At 38.0% G+C, this 17519-nt stretch overlaps 1 protein-coding gene across 22 annotated transcripts in view; it reads left to right on the top strand.

Moving 5' to 3' along the window:
• The window catches only part of nrxn1a (neurexin 1a), a 1882581-nt gene that overhangs the window by 1077913 nt on the left and 787149 nt on the right, over positions 1 to 17519 (top strand). For 14 of the 22 annotated variants that reach the window (XM_043695910.1, XM_043695909.1, XM_043695912.1 and 11 more), the window contains 2 exons: positions 4110 to 4136; positions 4550 to 4669. In XM_043695910.1, the coding sequence (XP_043551845.1) occupies positions 4110 to 4136; positions 4550 to 4669 (147 nt within the window). The remainder of the gene's footprint in view (positions 1 to 4109; positions 4137 to 4549; positions 4670 to 17519) is intronic. The other 8 variants (XM_043695934.1, XM_043695933.1, XM_043695927.1 and 5 more) reach the window with 1 other exon arrangement.

Here is a 17519-nt window from a genome sequence, read left to right as displayed (position 1 = left end):
GGTACAGAGGAAAATAGTGCAGCATTGCTTGTGAGATTCTGATCGCTGAACATGTCGGTATACATGAAATCCAACCCCATGTCATAGAATCATATTGGTCTACAGCACAGAAAAAGGCCCTTCACCCCATTATAAACAAGCATCTATTCTCATCTCATTTTCCAGCACTTGACCTTGGTCACTATAGCCTTATATGCCTGGTATCACAAGTGCACATCTAAATACTTCATCAATGTTATGAGTGTTTCTGCCACTGCAACTTTTACAGGCTGTGACTTCCACATACCCACCATCCTTCTAAACTTCCTGCCCATTACTTTAAATCCATGGTTTCTGGTCATTGATCCTTCCACCTAGAGAAAGGGCCCATCAGATCATGTTTTTATCTGGCCATAGCTCCACAAGTTTGCAGTCAGGTTTTGCAGAACCTGCCACATCTGCCAGGTTGTGGGAAGAACCCAACCTGCAATAAGACCTACAACTATGATTTCCATGTTTGGGGAACTTTTAAGAAAATTGTTAGTGGACTATGTGAGACCCCTGCCAAAACAAGAGCAGGCTTCCGCCAGCATTCCCTCTAATTTTCTTCCTGACTGCATGGACCTCCAAGACTTCTGGGACTAGATGTCAACGCCACAATCGGTGTGACAATACTGATTGCTGTGTATGGAACATTGGAGCAGCTGTACACACATGCATAGCCATGTTGCTGAGAGGGAACTATTAATATATACTTCTTATCATGGATACGGCTATCCATTTTCCATGTTCTGTTCTTCATATCTGCCAAACAGTGTTGAGAGAAATGACCCAATGTTTCACCCTGGACAGTCTGCCTATTGAGACCCTTACAGACCATGGCTCAAATTCTACATCCAAAATACTCCAATAAGTCTTGAAAACTTGGGTGTGACCCAACTGAAATCTTTAGCGTATCACCTGCATTGAAAGGGTGGGCACTAGAACAGATCCACCATACCTTAAAAACAATGATCAGGGCATACTGCCATAAGAATCCCTATGACTGGGATGAAAGACTTGACCTTTTTCCATTCACCACCACAGTCTCACCTAATAGGTCAACCAGGTTTACTGTGTTTGAATTAGTTTATAGGTAGCAGTCCTCTGAAACTACTCAACGAGAGTTTTTTGAGAAGAGAAAGCAGAAGACTCCATTTTTGATGATGTAGCAGCATTCTCAGAGTGACTTTCATGAGCTTGTAATATGGCCCAAGAACTATTGAAAGTCTTCCAAACAGCGATGGAAGAAATACTGGAATTCAATCACAAGCAAAAGGAATAAGAAGTACAGAATCTCAACTGGTATTCAAATCTAAGGATCATGAAATGGACTACAGCAAAGCTTTTATTAACCAGCACCTGTTAAACCAGGAATTTGCTGGTTGACCAAATATTCCAGACAATCAAAAGGTGCACATAATCAATGGAAAAACACACACTAAGTAATAGAAATGTAATGGAAGGGCTATACAAATCACTGTTATACTTTACGTACAGCATAAATCACTTAAATAATAATGCAACTTTGGCTTAAATAAAACTTACCGGCCGACAGCATGATCATTCGCAATCTCAACCGTCTACTTGAACATGGTTGTATTTGAGGAGAAATTGACTCGAAATTGAATCAGCTGTTGATATTTTGTGTGGCCATTTGATTGAACAGCAAGTATTTTTACATTGAGGTGAATAAATTTTAAAAACTATAATAACTGGACAGAATAAACTTTGCGATATTTGAGGTATATCATTTTCGCTGGATTATCCAATGTGCCAATTGATAAGTTAAAACAAAACTTACTGTCCTAACCACTAACACCTACACTACCTGTAGCCTCCACTGCAATAACCACAAGCTTCAACTATTGGGCCTTTGCACATAATTTAAAGACTGATTCCTATGTCTGATTTTTAAATAAATTTTATCTTTTATGCATCTTTTATTTCTGATCAATGTGTATGTCGCATTATTTCTCACATTTAATAATTCACAGAAAGGCTGGGTCAGTTTGCTGCTCCTGAAGTATAATTTCATTTGGGTCTGGGCAGAAATTATCCACAAGGGAAAGGATTAATTTTTAAATCGACCTCATTGCAACCAACAGAGGAGCTGGCTGAAATGAAGAACAAGAATGACTTCACCCCTCCTCGTGCAGGAGTGTAATAGTTTTGAGTATACTATTTGGAACCATAGTGAATTAGGGAGCCTTACCTGGATTCTGGTTGTAATAAATGCTCAGTATCCCTGCCAGTATTCTCTGGGACAAGATGCAAGAGTTACCCAATCTTGTGAGCCTAAAACTTGAGCTAATTTGAGGAAAGGCCCAACTACAAGTTGCTTATCTTCAGAAAAGTGACAACCAAGGATGTCACAACCAACACAACTAAGATAAACACCAATTTTAAACATCTGACTTCTGAATGAAAGGTGATAATGTTACCACTGACCTCACTTCATATTTGAGGGCAGGAGGCACTAGGAACTTCTCCCAGCAATGATGAAGAAATAATGGCATGACTTTCTTGGCAGCTCTCCACTCTCTTGCTAATGTGCCATATATGAAATATATTGAGCAGAATTTAATGTGGGCATCAGAGGGATCCATTTCCTACAAACCTCTGCCAACCTGATCTCTAGTTGCCCCAACAGAATGAAATTCCTAATTGACAGCAAGAACTCTGTCCTTGGTAAACCTGACTCTCCTGGGCCTTCATGTGTCCTTTTTTAAGGGTGATGTATAGGTGTCATTTGACCTCCAAGTGGTTGGCTGCCCACATGCATTCCTAGCCTGAGTTTAGCTGGAGGGAGGAAGGAAGGTAATGGGATCTCCATGATGAAACCCCCTTCCTGATGGCACTGAAGCCCTCTGTCTGCCTGCAAATTTACCCCTGGAGAAATAGGGGAGATGCTAAATTATATTCATCTCCTTAATGGCAAGTTTTGTCCAATACACCTCAATAATTAGTCCTAACATTCTATGATTTTTATTTTCAAAACTGGCTCACTGAAGATGGACCTCACTACCCATCCAGCACTACCCTTGAGAAGATAATGGTGTACTTCCTTCTGAACTGCTGCAGTCCATGATTTAAGGGCTGCTACAGCTTTAGGAGCTTAGTTAAATTACCATCCTGACAGTATAGTGGAGCTTAACCATGACCACTCGGATTCCAATACAGTCAATTTTGGCAACATCATTTAGCATTTTGTTTAGAATGGCAAGTTCTGTTTATTCAGTCTGAACTTGATGACCGACCAGTGCAAACGCAAGTCGAGTCAATTTTCTCTGTCTGTGATGTTTTCCATTGAACAAGCATTTGATAATAGTTCCATTTATCCAGATCCTATAAATAATAAATAAGACTAACAATGAGCTCAGGGAGGAAACTAGGAGAGTTCTGTGCATGGTTTGGAATGATAGGGCCTTTCACAGGACCTGTCTCAATGTTCTTATCCAAAATACAGCACTTTCAATAATGCAACGTTCTCCCAATGATATAGCTAAATACTATTCATAATTATGAGCCCAAGGCCTGTTGTGGGGTTTGAACTTACAATCTTCTGATTCAGAGGTATGAAGACAACTGACTTTGCCAACCTGATAAGTAATAGAGCTTAATCAATCAATAATTGTCATCACTGAGCTTTTGATGAAAGAAAAATGACCACGGGGAAGCATTTTGTAGAGGACACAGCAAGAGAATGCCATGTGGTACTAAATAGACATTTTCCATGTTATGTGAATCATAATTTAGAAATATTCAAATGTTATACCTAGAGGTGAGTAATCTTGCTTGTGTTTAGCTTTGCCAAGCTTGCCTTACCAAGTTAGCTGGTTTTTATTTGAATAGTTTATAATTATAACAGCATTATGGTGGACTATATCATTCTGATGGCTATATATAACCACCTATTCTTTCTGGCTTGCTTATAGATGATCAATGGCTGCTGTCATATCTTTTGTTTGGTATTGCATCTTTCTCTCCTTTAAACAGCATGTTTGCACTAAATTTTTTCAGATGTTTGCTAACATGCCACTACTGCTTACTAACCTTTTACATATTTTGCTTTTATTTTGCTGGCAAAGTTGCAATGATGAAAGCTGACTTGCAAGGTAGATAGCTGTGTGTTTGTACAAAACAAGACTGAAATCCATGTCTGTGCAATATGTATACAAACAGCATATATCTGCTTTGGAACTCGATTGCATTTGTATCCAAATTTCAGAATCAGATCAATATTTTGAAAGAAAGATTTGCCTTATCATCGGGCTTTCAGTCTTGAATGTTTCGATATCAGTTATTTTAGTATGTTAAACACATTTGTTTTAGACTCTTCCTTGGATTCTGATTTCTTTAGTAGCCTTTTTAGAAATGTAAAGTTATTTTGTTTTCATTCTGACATCCAAGCTAACCATGTTCTTTTCTTTGTCCAGTCTTCAGTTGACAGAAAGCATGCAAAACTTATTAGTGTACAACCAATGATGTACCTAGGCCAACATGCAAGTTTTTGTCTGTTCTAACTTAGGACCAAGTACAACCTGCCAAGAGGATTCCTGTGGAAACCAAGGAGTCTGTCTCCAGCAGTGGGATGGCTTCAGCTGTGACTGTAGTATGACATCCTATACAGGAACCCTGTGCAATGACCGTAAGTACGCAAATAGGTGTCATACCGTTGTGATTCCCAAATTATTGCATGACTTTTGACATGACAAGTAATGATGCAGCATGAAGCCGAAGGGCTTGTGTAATAACTCATCGAGTGTGAGATCATTTTATAAAGATGTTGTTTATGAAATGTAGCTGAAATGCTGAAACAGATATAACATGCTGCTAATTTCATTACATGTGAAGCTATGAATGGTGCTTGGCAGAAATATTGCTGAGTGTAATTGTCCAGAAGCAAAATATATATGGACTAGTAGATTTCTCTAAAGGTTCTGAATGGTCACTGAGTTTGAGTGTACCTTCATGATTTGATGTTGTTTCACTGTATATTTATGTGACATTTTAATGCAAGATTAGCTAAATGGGAGACTGTGGTGATTGGAAGAAGCATAGTTAGCACAGGAAGGATTGATGTGTCAAGTAGGGCCTAGTAAAAAATACTGACTTGCTAGGTAGAGTTGTGGATAATGATGAAGAATGTTATAGGTTACAGAGACATAGATAAGCTGTATAGCTGGGCTGAGAGTGGCAAATAGAGTTTAATGTGGAAAAGTGTGAGGTGATTCACTCTGGAAGGAGTAACAGGAATGCAGAGTACTGGACTAATGGTAAGATTCTTGATCGTGTAGATGAGCAGAGAGATCTCAGTGTCCAGATCCTTAAACGTTGCCACCCAGGTTGATAAGGTTGTTATGAAGGCATATGGTGTGTTTTATTGGTAGAGGGGTTCAGTTTCAGAACCATGCGATCATGCTGCCGCTGTACAAAACTCTGATGCGACCACATTTGGAATATTGCTTACAGTTCTGGTTACCACATTATCGGAAGGATGTGGAAGCTTTGGAAAGGGTTCAGAGGAGATTTACTAGGATATTGCCTGGTATGGATGGAAGGTCTTATGAGGAAAGGCTGAGGGACTTGAGGCTGTTTTCATTAGAGAGAAGAAGGTTGAGAGGCGACGTGAGACATATAAGATAATCACAGGGTTAGATAGGTTGGACAATGACAGCCTTTTTCCTTGGATGGTGATGGCTAGCTCGAGGGGACATAGCTTTAAATTGAGGGTTGATAGATATAGGTCAGATGTCAGAGGTAGTTTCGTTACTCAAAGAGCAATAGGGTCGTAGACTTGTCAACTTTAAGGGCATTTAAATAGTCATTGGATAGGCATACAGATGAGAATGGAATAGTGTAGGTTAGACGGGCTTCAGATTGGTTCCACAGGTCAGCACAACATCAAGGGTCGAAGGGGCTGTACTGCGCTGTATTGTTCTATGTTCTACGTTCTATGTTCTATGCTAGGGCATTGTATTATTGCATTGTTTTCAAAATGTCTTTGTCTCAGTTCCCTTTTTATTCTGAATGTAGCCAAACACTTGGCTTTGAAGATGCTGATTGTTTTTTTAACTCTCAAGGGCTAATTGTAACTTTAAATGCTAGCAAGATCAAGCAATAAGTTAAAATCATCAGTGGAAGGCATTCTCTTACCCACTTCCCATCCCGCCCCAATCCCACAGACTTTATCTTGCAATTTTGTGTTGAAAGCTGAACATGAGCTGGGAAGTGGCAGACACCTTCTTTAAACATGCAGATTGGGTCCCAACAATATTGTTCAGGCCTGACCAGTCTGAGCAGGGAAATAGTTGTGCCGTCACAGAACAATGAGTGGGAAGAGGAGTCACCTCCAAAGAGTCAGAGGAGGTCAGTAAGGATGCATCTTTATTTTACTTTTTTAAAACTTCCATGTATGGCTCAGAAGAGCACGAAATATTCCACCAAGCCCGCAAAGAAAATTTAGGCTTGTTCACCCTGGGCTTTATCAGCTGATTAGTTTACCTGAGTCATGGGTAGCATTTGGCCAGCTACCAAAATCTGTCAATACTCTGCCAGAAACAATTGGTTGCTAATTACAGAAAGGGACAGAATTTAATACCCATCCCTTAAGGTGTGCATGCAGGCAGTGAAGGTATTTAATTGGGTGGGAGAGTACCAGTTGATATCTTCCTGCCTGTGCCACAAATGGGTAACTTTTACAGGAAGGTTTGAGGATATCCTTCCTGCCCTGATGACACCTGTGCCATAGCTGCCACTACTCAATCAGTAATGAGCAAGACAGTCATGTAGAAAGCCCAAGAAGCAAACCTTGTCAAGTTTGGTTATGGACCCCTAGTGGGATCCCTTAATCAAGAGTACAGTGTATGTTTAAGGGGCCTGACATCAGGAAGGGGAGGCCCACTGATAGTCAATCCCTGCTCCCCTTCTTCCCAACCAGTGTCTCCCACTGTGAATCCCCAGTTCCACTCTAATTCCCTTGTGGTCTCAGTCCCTCACTGTTCCTGGGTTGTAGTGGATACAGTACTGTCAACTACCATAGCTCCCCCAGTGGTGAGCCTCTGATTTTGGTTCCCAAAACCATTTCAATTGGGGGAATGTCTATCACTGGCTTAGTATACTCTTGACTGATACTTAATAAGGCAAGCTTTCCCCAAGTATGATAGGCCAAAGGCTGTCGCTCAGTTTCCATTGCCTGGCATGACCTCCTGGAAATCCTGCCCTGGAAATCTGCATGTAAAACCCAGGAATATCCTAGGGGGTCATAATTCCGATGTAGCTTGATGCATCCTGCATCCACTCATCTTGTGCACTGAGGTAAAACCACAACTTTAGTTCTTAAGCCTTTTCATGTTCTTTTTGCTCCTCCAACATTTTCTAATGTGAAGTTCAACATTCCTCAAACGCCGTTGTCACTTTAACATGTACATCTGAAGTTCTTATGTATATGGATGAGACATGAGCCAATATGATAACTGTGCAGATTATTAAAGAGGACCATTACAATGTATTCAAGTAACACACGTCGATTGTAATATTATCAAAAATAGTTGCATAAATCAAGCTTGGGGATCTTGCTTCAAAATTTTGAAATGAAGTTATATATCTACCTTTTCAGAAAAAGCTCCACATGCAAATTATGCAATAGTGTCATTAAATTACAGATCTATCTTAGAATTTCATACTCATTAAATCTTATTTTTTCAAACCTGGTGCTGCATAATGTAGTGAAAGTAATTTTGAGAATGTAATTGCAACTTTTAGGATCATTGCAAAACACTAACAGCTACAAAGATGTCAAGTGTGACATTGAAGCCTTGCAACCTCTGAAGATATAACACATTATATTTCGCTGCTTCTGGAAGAAGAAACCTAATTGTAGATCCTACAGGAAAAACGCAACTACATTGTAACTATGTAGAGCAAGATATAAATAATTACTGGGCCTTTGGTACCTTTGGTGCAAGATAATTAGAGTGTTTAAACAAATTTGATTAATGGACTGCGAAAATATAGGTTTTTTTTAACAAAATGGATTAGATAAAACCAGGAGAATAAAACATAATTTGAAGCAAGCATAAAAAATACATATGTTTATAGATTTGTTGCTTCTTTGGAAAAGTAAATTCTTTAGAATTAAAGCCTAAATTTACAGGTTTGCTAAAAGAATGCTCAGTAGAATCTGCTACCATGAAAGACTGCAGGCAAGTTCCTACAGGATAATGTTAAACTTTATCTGACCCACTGAAGAGACCTAACTGAAGGCTGTACAGCTCACAGGGGGAAAGAATGATGAGTTGTGACAAGTGATAATCTTAGAATCGCACATTCACTCAATATTTATGACAGATCTAAGTGAATAATGTGAGTGAGACATTAATTTACTGAGAAAAGGAATGGACCCAGTACGACATGTCAATTTGTTGGGTAGGAGTCTGGATTTTCCCATCTTCTACACAATTTTAATTCTCACAGTATGTGGATTTTTTTTAACAGGATTTGATCATGTAGTAGACCAGGTTGGTATACTTGGTTTCCAATCAGGGGGAAGCTTTTTGTGGTGAAGTTCTTGTTTAGGCTTCCATAAGTCACTTCAAAGAGTAGCAATTTTTTTTTAAAATGTCTTCATGCTTATTTAGTCAATAATTTTCAAATCTTATATTATTCTCCTTATGTTAATATCCAGTAAACTTATTGAGAAAATTACCTTTCACCGTATTTGCACATTTTAATAATTTAAGTGGTGAGATTATGGGTGCAGAGAAGTAGCCTTGAGAAGTGATTGGTCCTGGTGGAAATGTGCTTAGTATCCAGTATAACCATGATTGTCATCAGTCTTATTTGTTGTTGAGGTTTAGAATTCTGTGTGATCGGTAACCAGCAATTAGGTATATATACCATGTACTATTTTGTATAAACAGGCAGGAGGCTGGAAGAACACAGCAGGCCAGGCAGCATCAAGAAGTGAAGAAGTCAACATTTTGGGTGTAACCCTTCTTCAGGACTCAGTTTGGCTTGCTGTGTTCTTCCAGCCTCCTGACTGTCTATTTTAGATTTCAGCAGCTGCAGATTTTTTTGTCTCTAGCCATGTACTATTCAGTGACAAAAAAATGAAAAACAGTTGTAAATAATATATGTGCAAATGAGGTAAAGCAGAGCACCAAATGCTAATCCTAAAGGGTAAATATCATGACATGCCAGCTGTCTTTTCCTTATTCCTTCATGCACAACAGATTTTAAGAACCCAAGTTTAACACTGAAATATTAACAATGACCATCAGATGGCAGTATACTCATTTAATCTATATCATTGTGCATGCTTTTCATCCTCATTGTTGATAATCAAGTAGAGTTTTTGACATTGTGGCTAATATTTAACTTTTCATTACTTGCTTGCAAAGTTCAGTTAAATGTTACAGGAAATTTGCAAAATAATACTTTTAAAACTCTGCTTGCTTGTAGTATGTTATTTTCTTGTTCATAAAATAGGAGTTAACAGGGTTGTTTTCAAAAATATACTGCTCTTATAAAAGTACATGTGTGTAGCATATTTTATAAACACATTGGTTTCCAAATTTCAGCAACTACCACCATCATTCTGCAAAAACTATTTGGAGGTCAGAAAATAATTGAGACCCATCTCTACAGAACTGTCACTTTAGCACTTAGACATAGCTCCTTCAAATTCTTCTCTTTACCTACAATTAGTAGATCAGAGTCCATTGTGCACAGAGCCATAGAATCATTGAATCACACAGCATGGAAACAGAACCTCCTTTTCAACTCGACCTTGCCAGCCAGGTATCCCAAACTGAACTAGTCCCATTGATCTACATTTGATCCATATCCCTCTAAACTCTTCCTGTTCAAGTACGTGTCCAACTGTCTTTTAAATATTGCAATTGTACCCATATCTAGTTCTTCCTCTGGCAGCTCATTCCATACGTGCACCACCATCTAAGTGGAAACGTTGCTCCTCAGGTCCATTTTAAATCTTTCCCCTTTCATTTTAAATCTCTGCCCTCTAGTTTTGGACTTGTCCAAAGTCAGGGGAAAAAAAAACCTTGGCTATTCACCTCATCTGTGCCCATCATGATTTTATAAACCTCAATAAGATCACCTCTTATCCTCCAGTGTTCCAGACAAAAAATGTCCCAGTCTGTCCAGTCTCCCCTTATAACTCAAATCACCCGTCTCTTCAATGTCCTTATAATTTTTTCCATGCCCTTTCTAGTTTCACAACATCCTTCCAGTATTCTAAAAGTGATCTCACCAATGTTTTTTACAGTCACAACATGATGTCCCAAGCAATGGACATGTTCACCAGGTTCACAAATAATTTGGAGTTAAATGTTAAATACAAGTATACAACATAACCCTCTGATGGTATTTGATACGAAATTTGCTGGAAAATGTTGAAACAATTTTTGCTATGAAGCGAAGGACTTGCTCTGTCTCAAGTGCTGTGTAGGTTTGGGAAACAATGCAACTATTCATAATTGGCTTATCTTGCATTTGCCTATATACTATTTGTCGTAGTGTATAATGTTTAAAAAGAAAAAAAATGCACGATTTCACTGCAAGTGGCAAAGAGAGATTCTGTCCCTTCCTCCATAAGCTAGTGGGTGCTGGTGCCCAGTGAATGGAGTCAATGTTTGAATGCACATCATTTGGATTCTATGTTTACATTTTCTCACCAGAACAGAGCAGTAATTCAATGGAAACATCAGATGAACACTTCCATTTAAATTAAGATTTTATCCTTAGTTCAGTATACACAACACAGAGCAATATTTCAATTTACTGTATGTGGAATTTGGCATTAAATTAGTTTAGGCTTTATCAAAATGTGGTTGCACTTTGATCATTTAAGATTTTTATTTCATGTTATATCCATATTTAATATTCTTATATGAAATATATTGGTTCACACCTTAGTTAAAATACAGGAGGAAGCAATTTCATTTAAAGAAATAAAGAAGCTGCAAATCTGAGTCATAATCTGACTCTTGCACTGGGATTGCCTTCCATTGGAACCCATCAGTGTTGACAAAGACAGTTTCAAACACAAGTTGGAGGGCACATCATGTGTCCATTTTCATATATCCATTTCTTGTTTATAAGCAAAATAACCCATAGCTGACATTAACTAAAAGTTGCTGTACAACCTGCATGTGCAGCTAGATGATGTGTCTAATGATGTTTAAATTGCTAATCTAACTAAAGTGAGCTCTCAGCAAATGAATACTTAAGGGACAGCGCTCACAAAAGCAGGATGCCAAATTTGCTGATTGATTGGATCAGAAATGTTCAGGTTTTTATTTAAATTTCAGATTTATAGCATCTGAAGTGTTTTGCCATTTAAAAGCTGCTTCAGAAAAACATGCATTTTCCACTGGGTCAGTAATCTGGAATGCTGCATTGGAGAACAGGCAAGTCGTGTGTGCAACCAATTTCATCAATCCTCCAATTATGCTGGCAATGAAGCATTTCTTATCCAGACAATGGGACATTGAAGAGAATCTGATGGAAATAATTCCAAAAGCTAAATCATATGCAAAATATGGTGCATTTTAAATCAATTTGCTGAAGACAAGACCTACATTTGCAAAATAAAAAGAATATCATCTGTTTTCCCAAAGACAATGATTAATATTGGCTTTCCAAATGAAAGTGAAATGCCAAAAAAATTGTAGCATGCAGCCAAACCATGAGATATATAATACATTAATGATTTCTGTTTAACATATTCCAAAGCATTGTCAGTTGTCTGCTTGGTGATGCTATGTTTACAGGTCATAGCTGCAACTAATCACATTTGGCTTACACCAGAGTAAATGGAGATTTATCAGTGATTTTTGTTCCCTGAATTGTACTGATCCACAGTCAGAGCAGTAATTAGCTCACTTCATCTGTTCACGAGATGTTTGTTGGAAATAGTTTTACTTGATTATCTAGTAGATTAATTGAAGGTAATATCTGTTGCTCGTAATGAAGTAAACGTGTCAAATTAATTATACGGGAACATTTATATATACATTTTGTCTGATGAGCATGCATTAAACTTATTTTTATATTGAATTTTGTGGAGATGCCCTACAATGGGGTAAACAGTGCAAATATAGTAACTTCAAAGAATCTAACATGCAGGCTTCAACTAAATATAAAGTAGCATAAAGTAAGCATAAACTTAGTTATGCAAGTACTATCAATAGGCAGTCCCACAGCAATCACAGCTGCTCCAGTTCTGACTCCCCTTCCCGCTACCTCATAGAACTAAGAAAAATCCTTTAAAACCAATCTTTATAATTCAGTAAAACAACAATACCTGTACTCTACAACTTTGTTCTAGATGTTTGGTCATCATATTTAGCAGAAAATCAACTATGGCTTATTCCATATACTTTCTGGACATGCAGCAGTTTTATTTTGTCGTATAAGCTCTTAAATCTTCAGGTAGGGAGATTTTGTTTCACAGTAGTTGTGGGGATTCCTCAAGAGTCTCCAGTTTCAACGTCCATTCACAGACTTGCTTGTTTAGGAAGGTACATTTGTACCATAACCAAAAGGTTTGGGTATCAACTTGTAAGTTCTTCCAACAAACTGCAATGGCAGGTAGGAAGAATAGGAAAGATTTCTGGTTAGCCACGTGATAGAAAACATTGTGCTCCTAACAAGACTATCCAAAGTTCCAGAATAATAAAACCTTTACAAAAGTGTGTGCTGTCTCAGAAACATGGACTCCTGGGGAGCATAGTTGGCTCATTTTACTGAATCTGAAAATGTGTTGCTGGAAAAGCGCAGCAGGTCAGGCAACATCCAGGGAACAGGAGAATCGACGTTTCGGGCATAAGCCCTTCTTCAGGCTTATGCCCGAAACGTTGATTCTCCTGTTCCCTGGATGCTGCCTGACCTGCTGCGCTTTTCCAGCAACACATTTTCAGCTCTGATCTCCAGCATCTGCAGACCTCACTTTCTCCTCATTTTACTGGATAGCCAGTGCAAGAGCACAGTATCCAAACACCATTTGAGCTAGGCTTGCCCTGCACATGGTGAAGGTTGGGATACAGTGTGCTTTTTGAATTAAAATTGGAAATTGAATTTTTTTTTTTAAATCTTGCTTTAACAACTGACTATTGAACTTTCAATAGATAGCTAAATTTCCATGGATAACTAAATTTATAGCATCCTCTTCATCTTTAAGATCTTTGAAAATGCCAGTGCTGCTGTCATATTTCATGATCAGAAACAGAAATATTTAAGGGAAAAATAATTACCTTTCACTATTGTATTTGAATACAAATTTATTTACATAGCTAGAAATAAAAGTGATCTAAGGTGATAGATACTCAATGTTTGATGGTCCAACTTCAATGAAGATTTTCCACAGATTGTAAGAACTAAATGATTTTTTTTGTTTGTTTGCTTAGGCAGAACTGTCCACATCTTCTGCATTGATTTATCTTTGCTCGCATGCAAAGTACCACTCATGCACCTCAAGCTTTAATGTTGACCCTTGTTTGTTCATTTGTATTCCGTCTGTCAGTGATATGATCCAGAAGCACTCACACAGCTTCTATATCTCAGCTAATTGTATCCTATTTTATCTCATTGGCTTCCCTTTTAACTCCAAATCCAATGCTCTTTATGCTTCAAAGTCCTGCTTGAACTTGAGCTGAACTTCAGGCCCCATGTGTTGTCTACCATAATACCTAGGTATTCATAAAATATTACCTGTGTTTGACTTCTTCCCAAATTGCTGAATGTCTTATTGAAACACTTATCACCTTCAGATTCAAGCTTTTCAGCAATGTCCAAGCTAGCCTTCCATTCCCACTTTACATGAACAATAATCACACCACCTGCTATATGGATATATTTTATATATTATATATATATAAAAAACATATATACTGTACATATACCTGTATATACAAACACTATATATATATTATATGTGTACTAATATAAGTAAGGTGGACATTATGTTGAGGATTCTCTGTGAATTTTCCTCCCACTGTACATGTCATTTGCTAAAATTAAAATTGAGATTGTTCTGTCAGGAAAATCCTAGTGTCAAATACTTAGCAAAGTTTACCTGACTTTGGCCTTTCCCCCAACTTGCAGAGTGATTTAATAGAGACAGATTTGGCTGCGGATTTTTAAAACGTGAAGCCACCCATTGAGGTTACACAAAATCAGAAGTCTGAAATTATATAGTTATATTATTCAGTTATATTTTCTCTAATCTTTCTACTGATTTTCTCTTCACTTGTGCACCAAGAATGCAGATGTATTACTTGCTATTAGACTCTGCCTGTAAGTTTTTCACTGAATGGTATTTTCTAATCAATCTGTTTGGAAATGTTATGACACAACTCTAGAGCAAGTGGAACATGAACCTATGTTCCTGAATTACTTAAAAGCATACAGAGTATTTAATGATAGCTATCTCTTATATATGTTTTGTTTCCATGAGAAGATATTTGTCCTCCACAAAATGCTGCAGAGGTGAGATTCACATTGCACTGTGTGTTCAGGCTTCACCTCACTACTCAGCTGCATTGCCAGATTGTATTTCAAAATTTCATCAACTTCACAGATTGAGGTTCGGTATTTCCTCAAACAATCAAAGTATTAGACAGGTTGAGAGTACTTTGATGGAATCTGAGTAGCCATCTCTATGGAGAATAGAACTACAAAATATACCTATTATTATCATAGAATCCCTACAGTGTGGGGACAGGCCATTAGGCCCAACAAGTCCACATCGACCCTCCGAAGAGTAACCCACCCAGGCCCATTCCGTTACCCTACTACTTTACATTACCCTGACTAATTCACCTACACATCCCTGGACAATTTAGCTCATCCAATTTACCTAACCTGCACATCTTTGGACTGTGGGAGGACAGGGGAGAATGTGCAAACTTCCCACAGACAGTCATCCAAGGCTGGGATTGAACCCAGATCCCTGGCACTGTGAGGCAACTGAGCTACCATAGCACCAATGGTTGCATTACTAAATTGCTGCCTAACACACAGATGTGCAGCACAATTATATATACAATTCTAGTGCAATCTGTTTATGAAATGTTATAAAAGGCAAATTGTTATTTTGGGGAATAATACAGAAACTGGGCTTCATATGTGTTGTGAGCCGTTAAAAATATATTCAGGAGTTATGAGACATTAGTGAAATGCAAGAGAGTGTTTTAAACATATAAAAATGTGTGTTAAAAATGAGATACTCAATGATAAACTGTTGGTTATGGCCACAAACAAAAAGTGCCAAACAACTCCTTTCGGTTGATGCTGGGCTGTTTTACTTTCCTTCACAATTCATTTCAATTGCACATTTAATGGTTTTCAATTTGTGCATTCTGCTCAGAAAACAAATGGTGGTGACATTATTTTTCATTTGATCAATATTTGACTTTAAGTTTAATTATAAATAAGAGGTGACTTTTTGCCATTTCAAAGTGCTTTGCCATCATATTGAAATTTCCTCTTAATGGATATGAAATTGATCATTAGACACAAACAGTGTTACATGATGGTTGCAAATTAGAAGTCAGAAGTCATCTCTTCTGTCAATTCTTCCACCTCCAGAAAATTGTTCACAAGCTTACAGCTTATATTGTTCTTAATGCCTTTATTCACCCTGATCTGAATATGGTAACTGTTACCACATTCTTGTACTTCTGTTAACTCTCGTGGCTAGTAGAATTGTGATCTGTTTATTTTATTTTACACAAACTAGTCATATAGCATCTGTAACATTTTAAAATTGTCACTAGACTCCCGGCTAAATAAGAAGGAAAAGATGGTTCACATACTGGCTCAGATTTCAAAGATCGCTAAGCAACCCATATTAATCCATAGGGCACACAGTGCTGTGCACTATTTACTGTGCTGTCCATGCACGTTACTTCAGTAGTATCAATGGGAAAGTCCGAGCTACTATGCAGGTAATGGTTGATGATGCTGTCTGTTCTTAAAGAATGGATTCCACCCCACCTTTCTAGAAATTCCTGCATTGTTAGTAAGTTTGCAGATGATACCAAAATTGGTTGTATAATGGACCGTGAGGAAGATCATCTAAAATTACATAAAGGTCTTGATTAATTGGGTCAATTGACTGAGGATTAACAGTTTGAGTTTCAAAAGGATAAATGCAAGGTATTGTATTTTGGTAAAGCAAACAAGGGCAGGACTTATACAATTAATGGTAGAGTCCTGGGTAGTGTTGTAGAAAAGAGAGACATTGGGGTTCAGGGACATAATTCTTTGAAATTTATGTCACAGGAAAACCAGGCAGTTGAAAAGGCATTTAGCATGTTTGTCTTCATTGCTCAGGCCCAGGAGTTGAGACGTCATGTTGAAGTTGTACAGGACGTTGATGACACCTCTTCTGGAATACTCTGTGCAGTTCTATGCCCGGCCGTAGAAAGGATATTATTACATTGGAGAAGGTTCAAAAAAGAATTATCAGGATGTTGCCAAGAATGGAGAGAGTTTTGAGTTATGAAAATAGGTTGGATAGGCTGGGACATTTTTCACTGGAGCTGAGAATGTCGAGGGATGACCTTTTCGAGGTTTATCAAATCATAAGGAGCATAGATAAGGTGAATAACAAGAGTCTTTTCCCTAGTGTAGGGAGTTCAAAACTAGAGGGCATATTTTTAAGATGAGAGGAGAAAGATTTAAAAAGGAAATGGGGTAAACTTTTTGACACAGAGAGTGGTTCATGTGTGGAATGAACTACAAGAGGAAGTGATAGATGCAGGTACAGTTGCAACATTTAAAAGACATTTGACTAAGTACATGAATAGGAAAGGTTTGGAAGGATATTGGCCAAGTGCAGGCAGGTGGGACTAGTTGTTTGAGAACATGGTCGATGTGGACCAGTTGGACAGTAGGGTCTGTTTCTATGCCGTATGACTGCATGATTCGCTGATTATATTGGTAATGGGAATTCTCCAACAGCCTTCAAAGGGTCAATTGTAATTCCAGTATTTAGATTATGTGTCTGAGAAATTAATCTTGGTTATACAAACTTTGCATACAACATTAGATCCTCATTCTGATGAATGTTCTTGACTGTTCTAACTCTTTGGTCATGTTCTTCTGTGGCTTATCATATTAATATGTTGTCCATGTGCCCTATTACCACATCAGTGTCTTCCAATTTATTTAATATCGTTCATTGAAAAATGTCTCCTTTGGATGCTACTCAAAATGATAATTGAGTAAAGCCGTAATGCCTGATTGGTGGAGTCTTCATCAAGTCAGGATTGCGAAAATCCACTGTTCACATCCACTTTGGTGAATAAGGCATTTTTGGTTCATTCAGGTAAAAACAATGACTGCAGATGCTGGAAACCAGATTCTGGATTAGTGGTGCTGGAAGAGCACAGCAATTCAGGCAGCATCCGAGGACAGGCAAAATCGACGTTTCGGGCAAAAGCCCTTCATCAGGAATAAAGGCAGAGAGC

Source organism: Chiloscyllium plagiosum, chromosome 9 (assembly GCF_004010195.1).
Source record: "Chiloscyllium plagiosum isolate BGI_BamShark_2017 chromosome 9, ASM401019v2, whole genome shotgun sequence".
Taxonomy (NCBI): domain Eukaryota; kingdom Metazoa; phylum Chordata; class Chondrichthyes; order Orectolobiformes; family Hemiscylliidae; genus Chiloscyllium; species Chiloscyllium plagiosum.
This window is presented reverse-complemented; position numbering and strand designations above follow the sequence as displayed.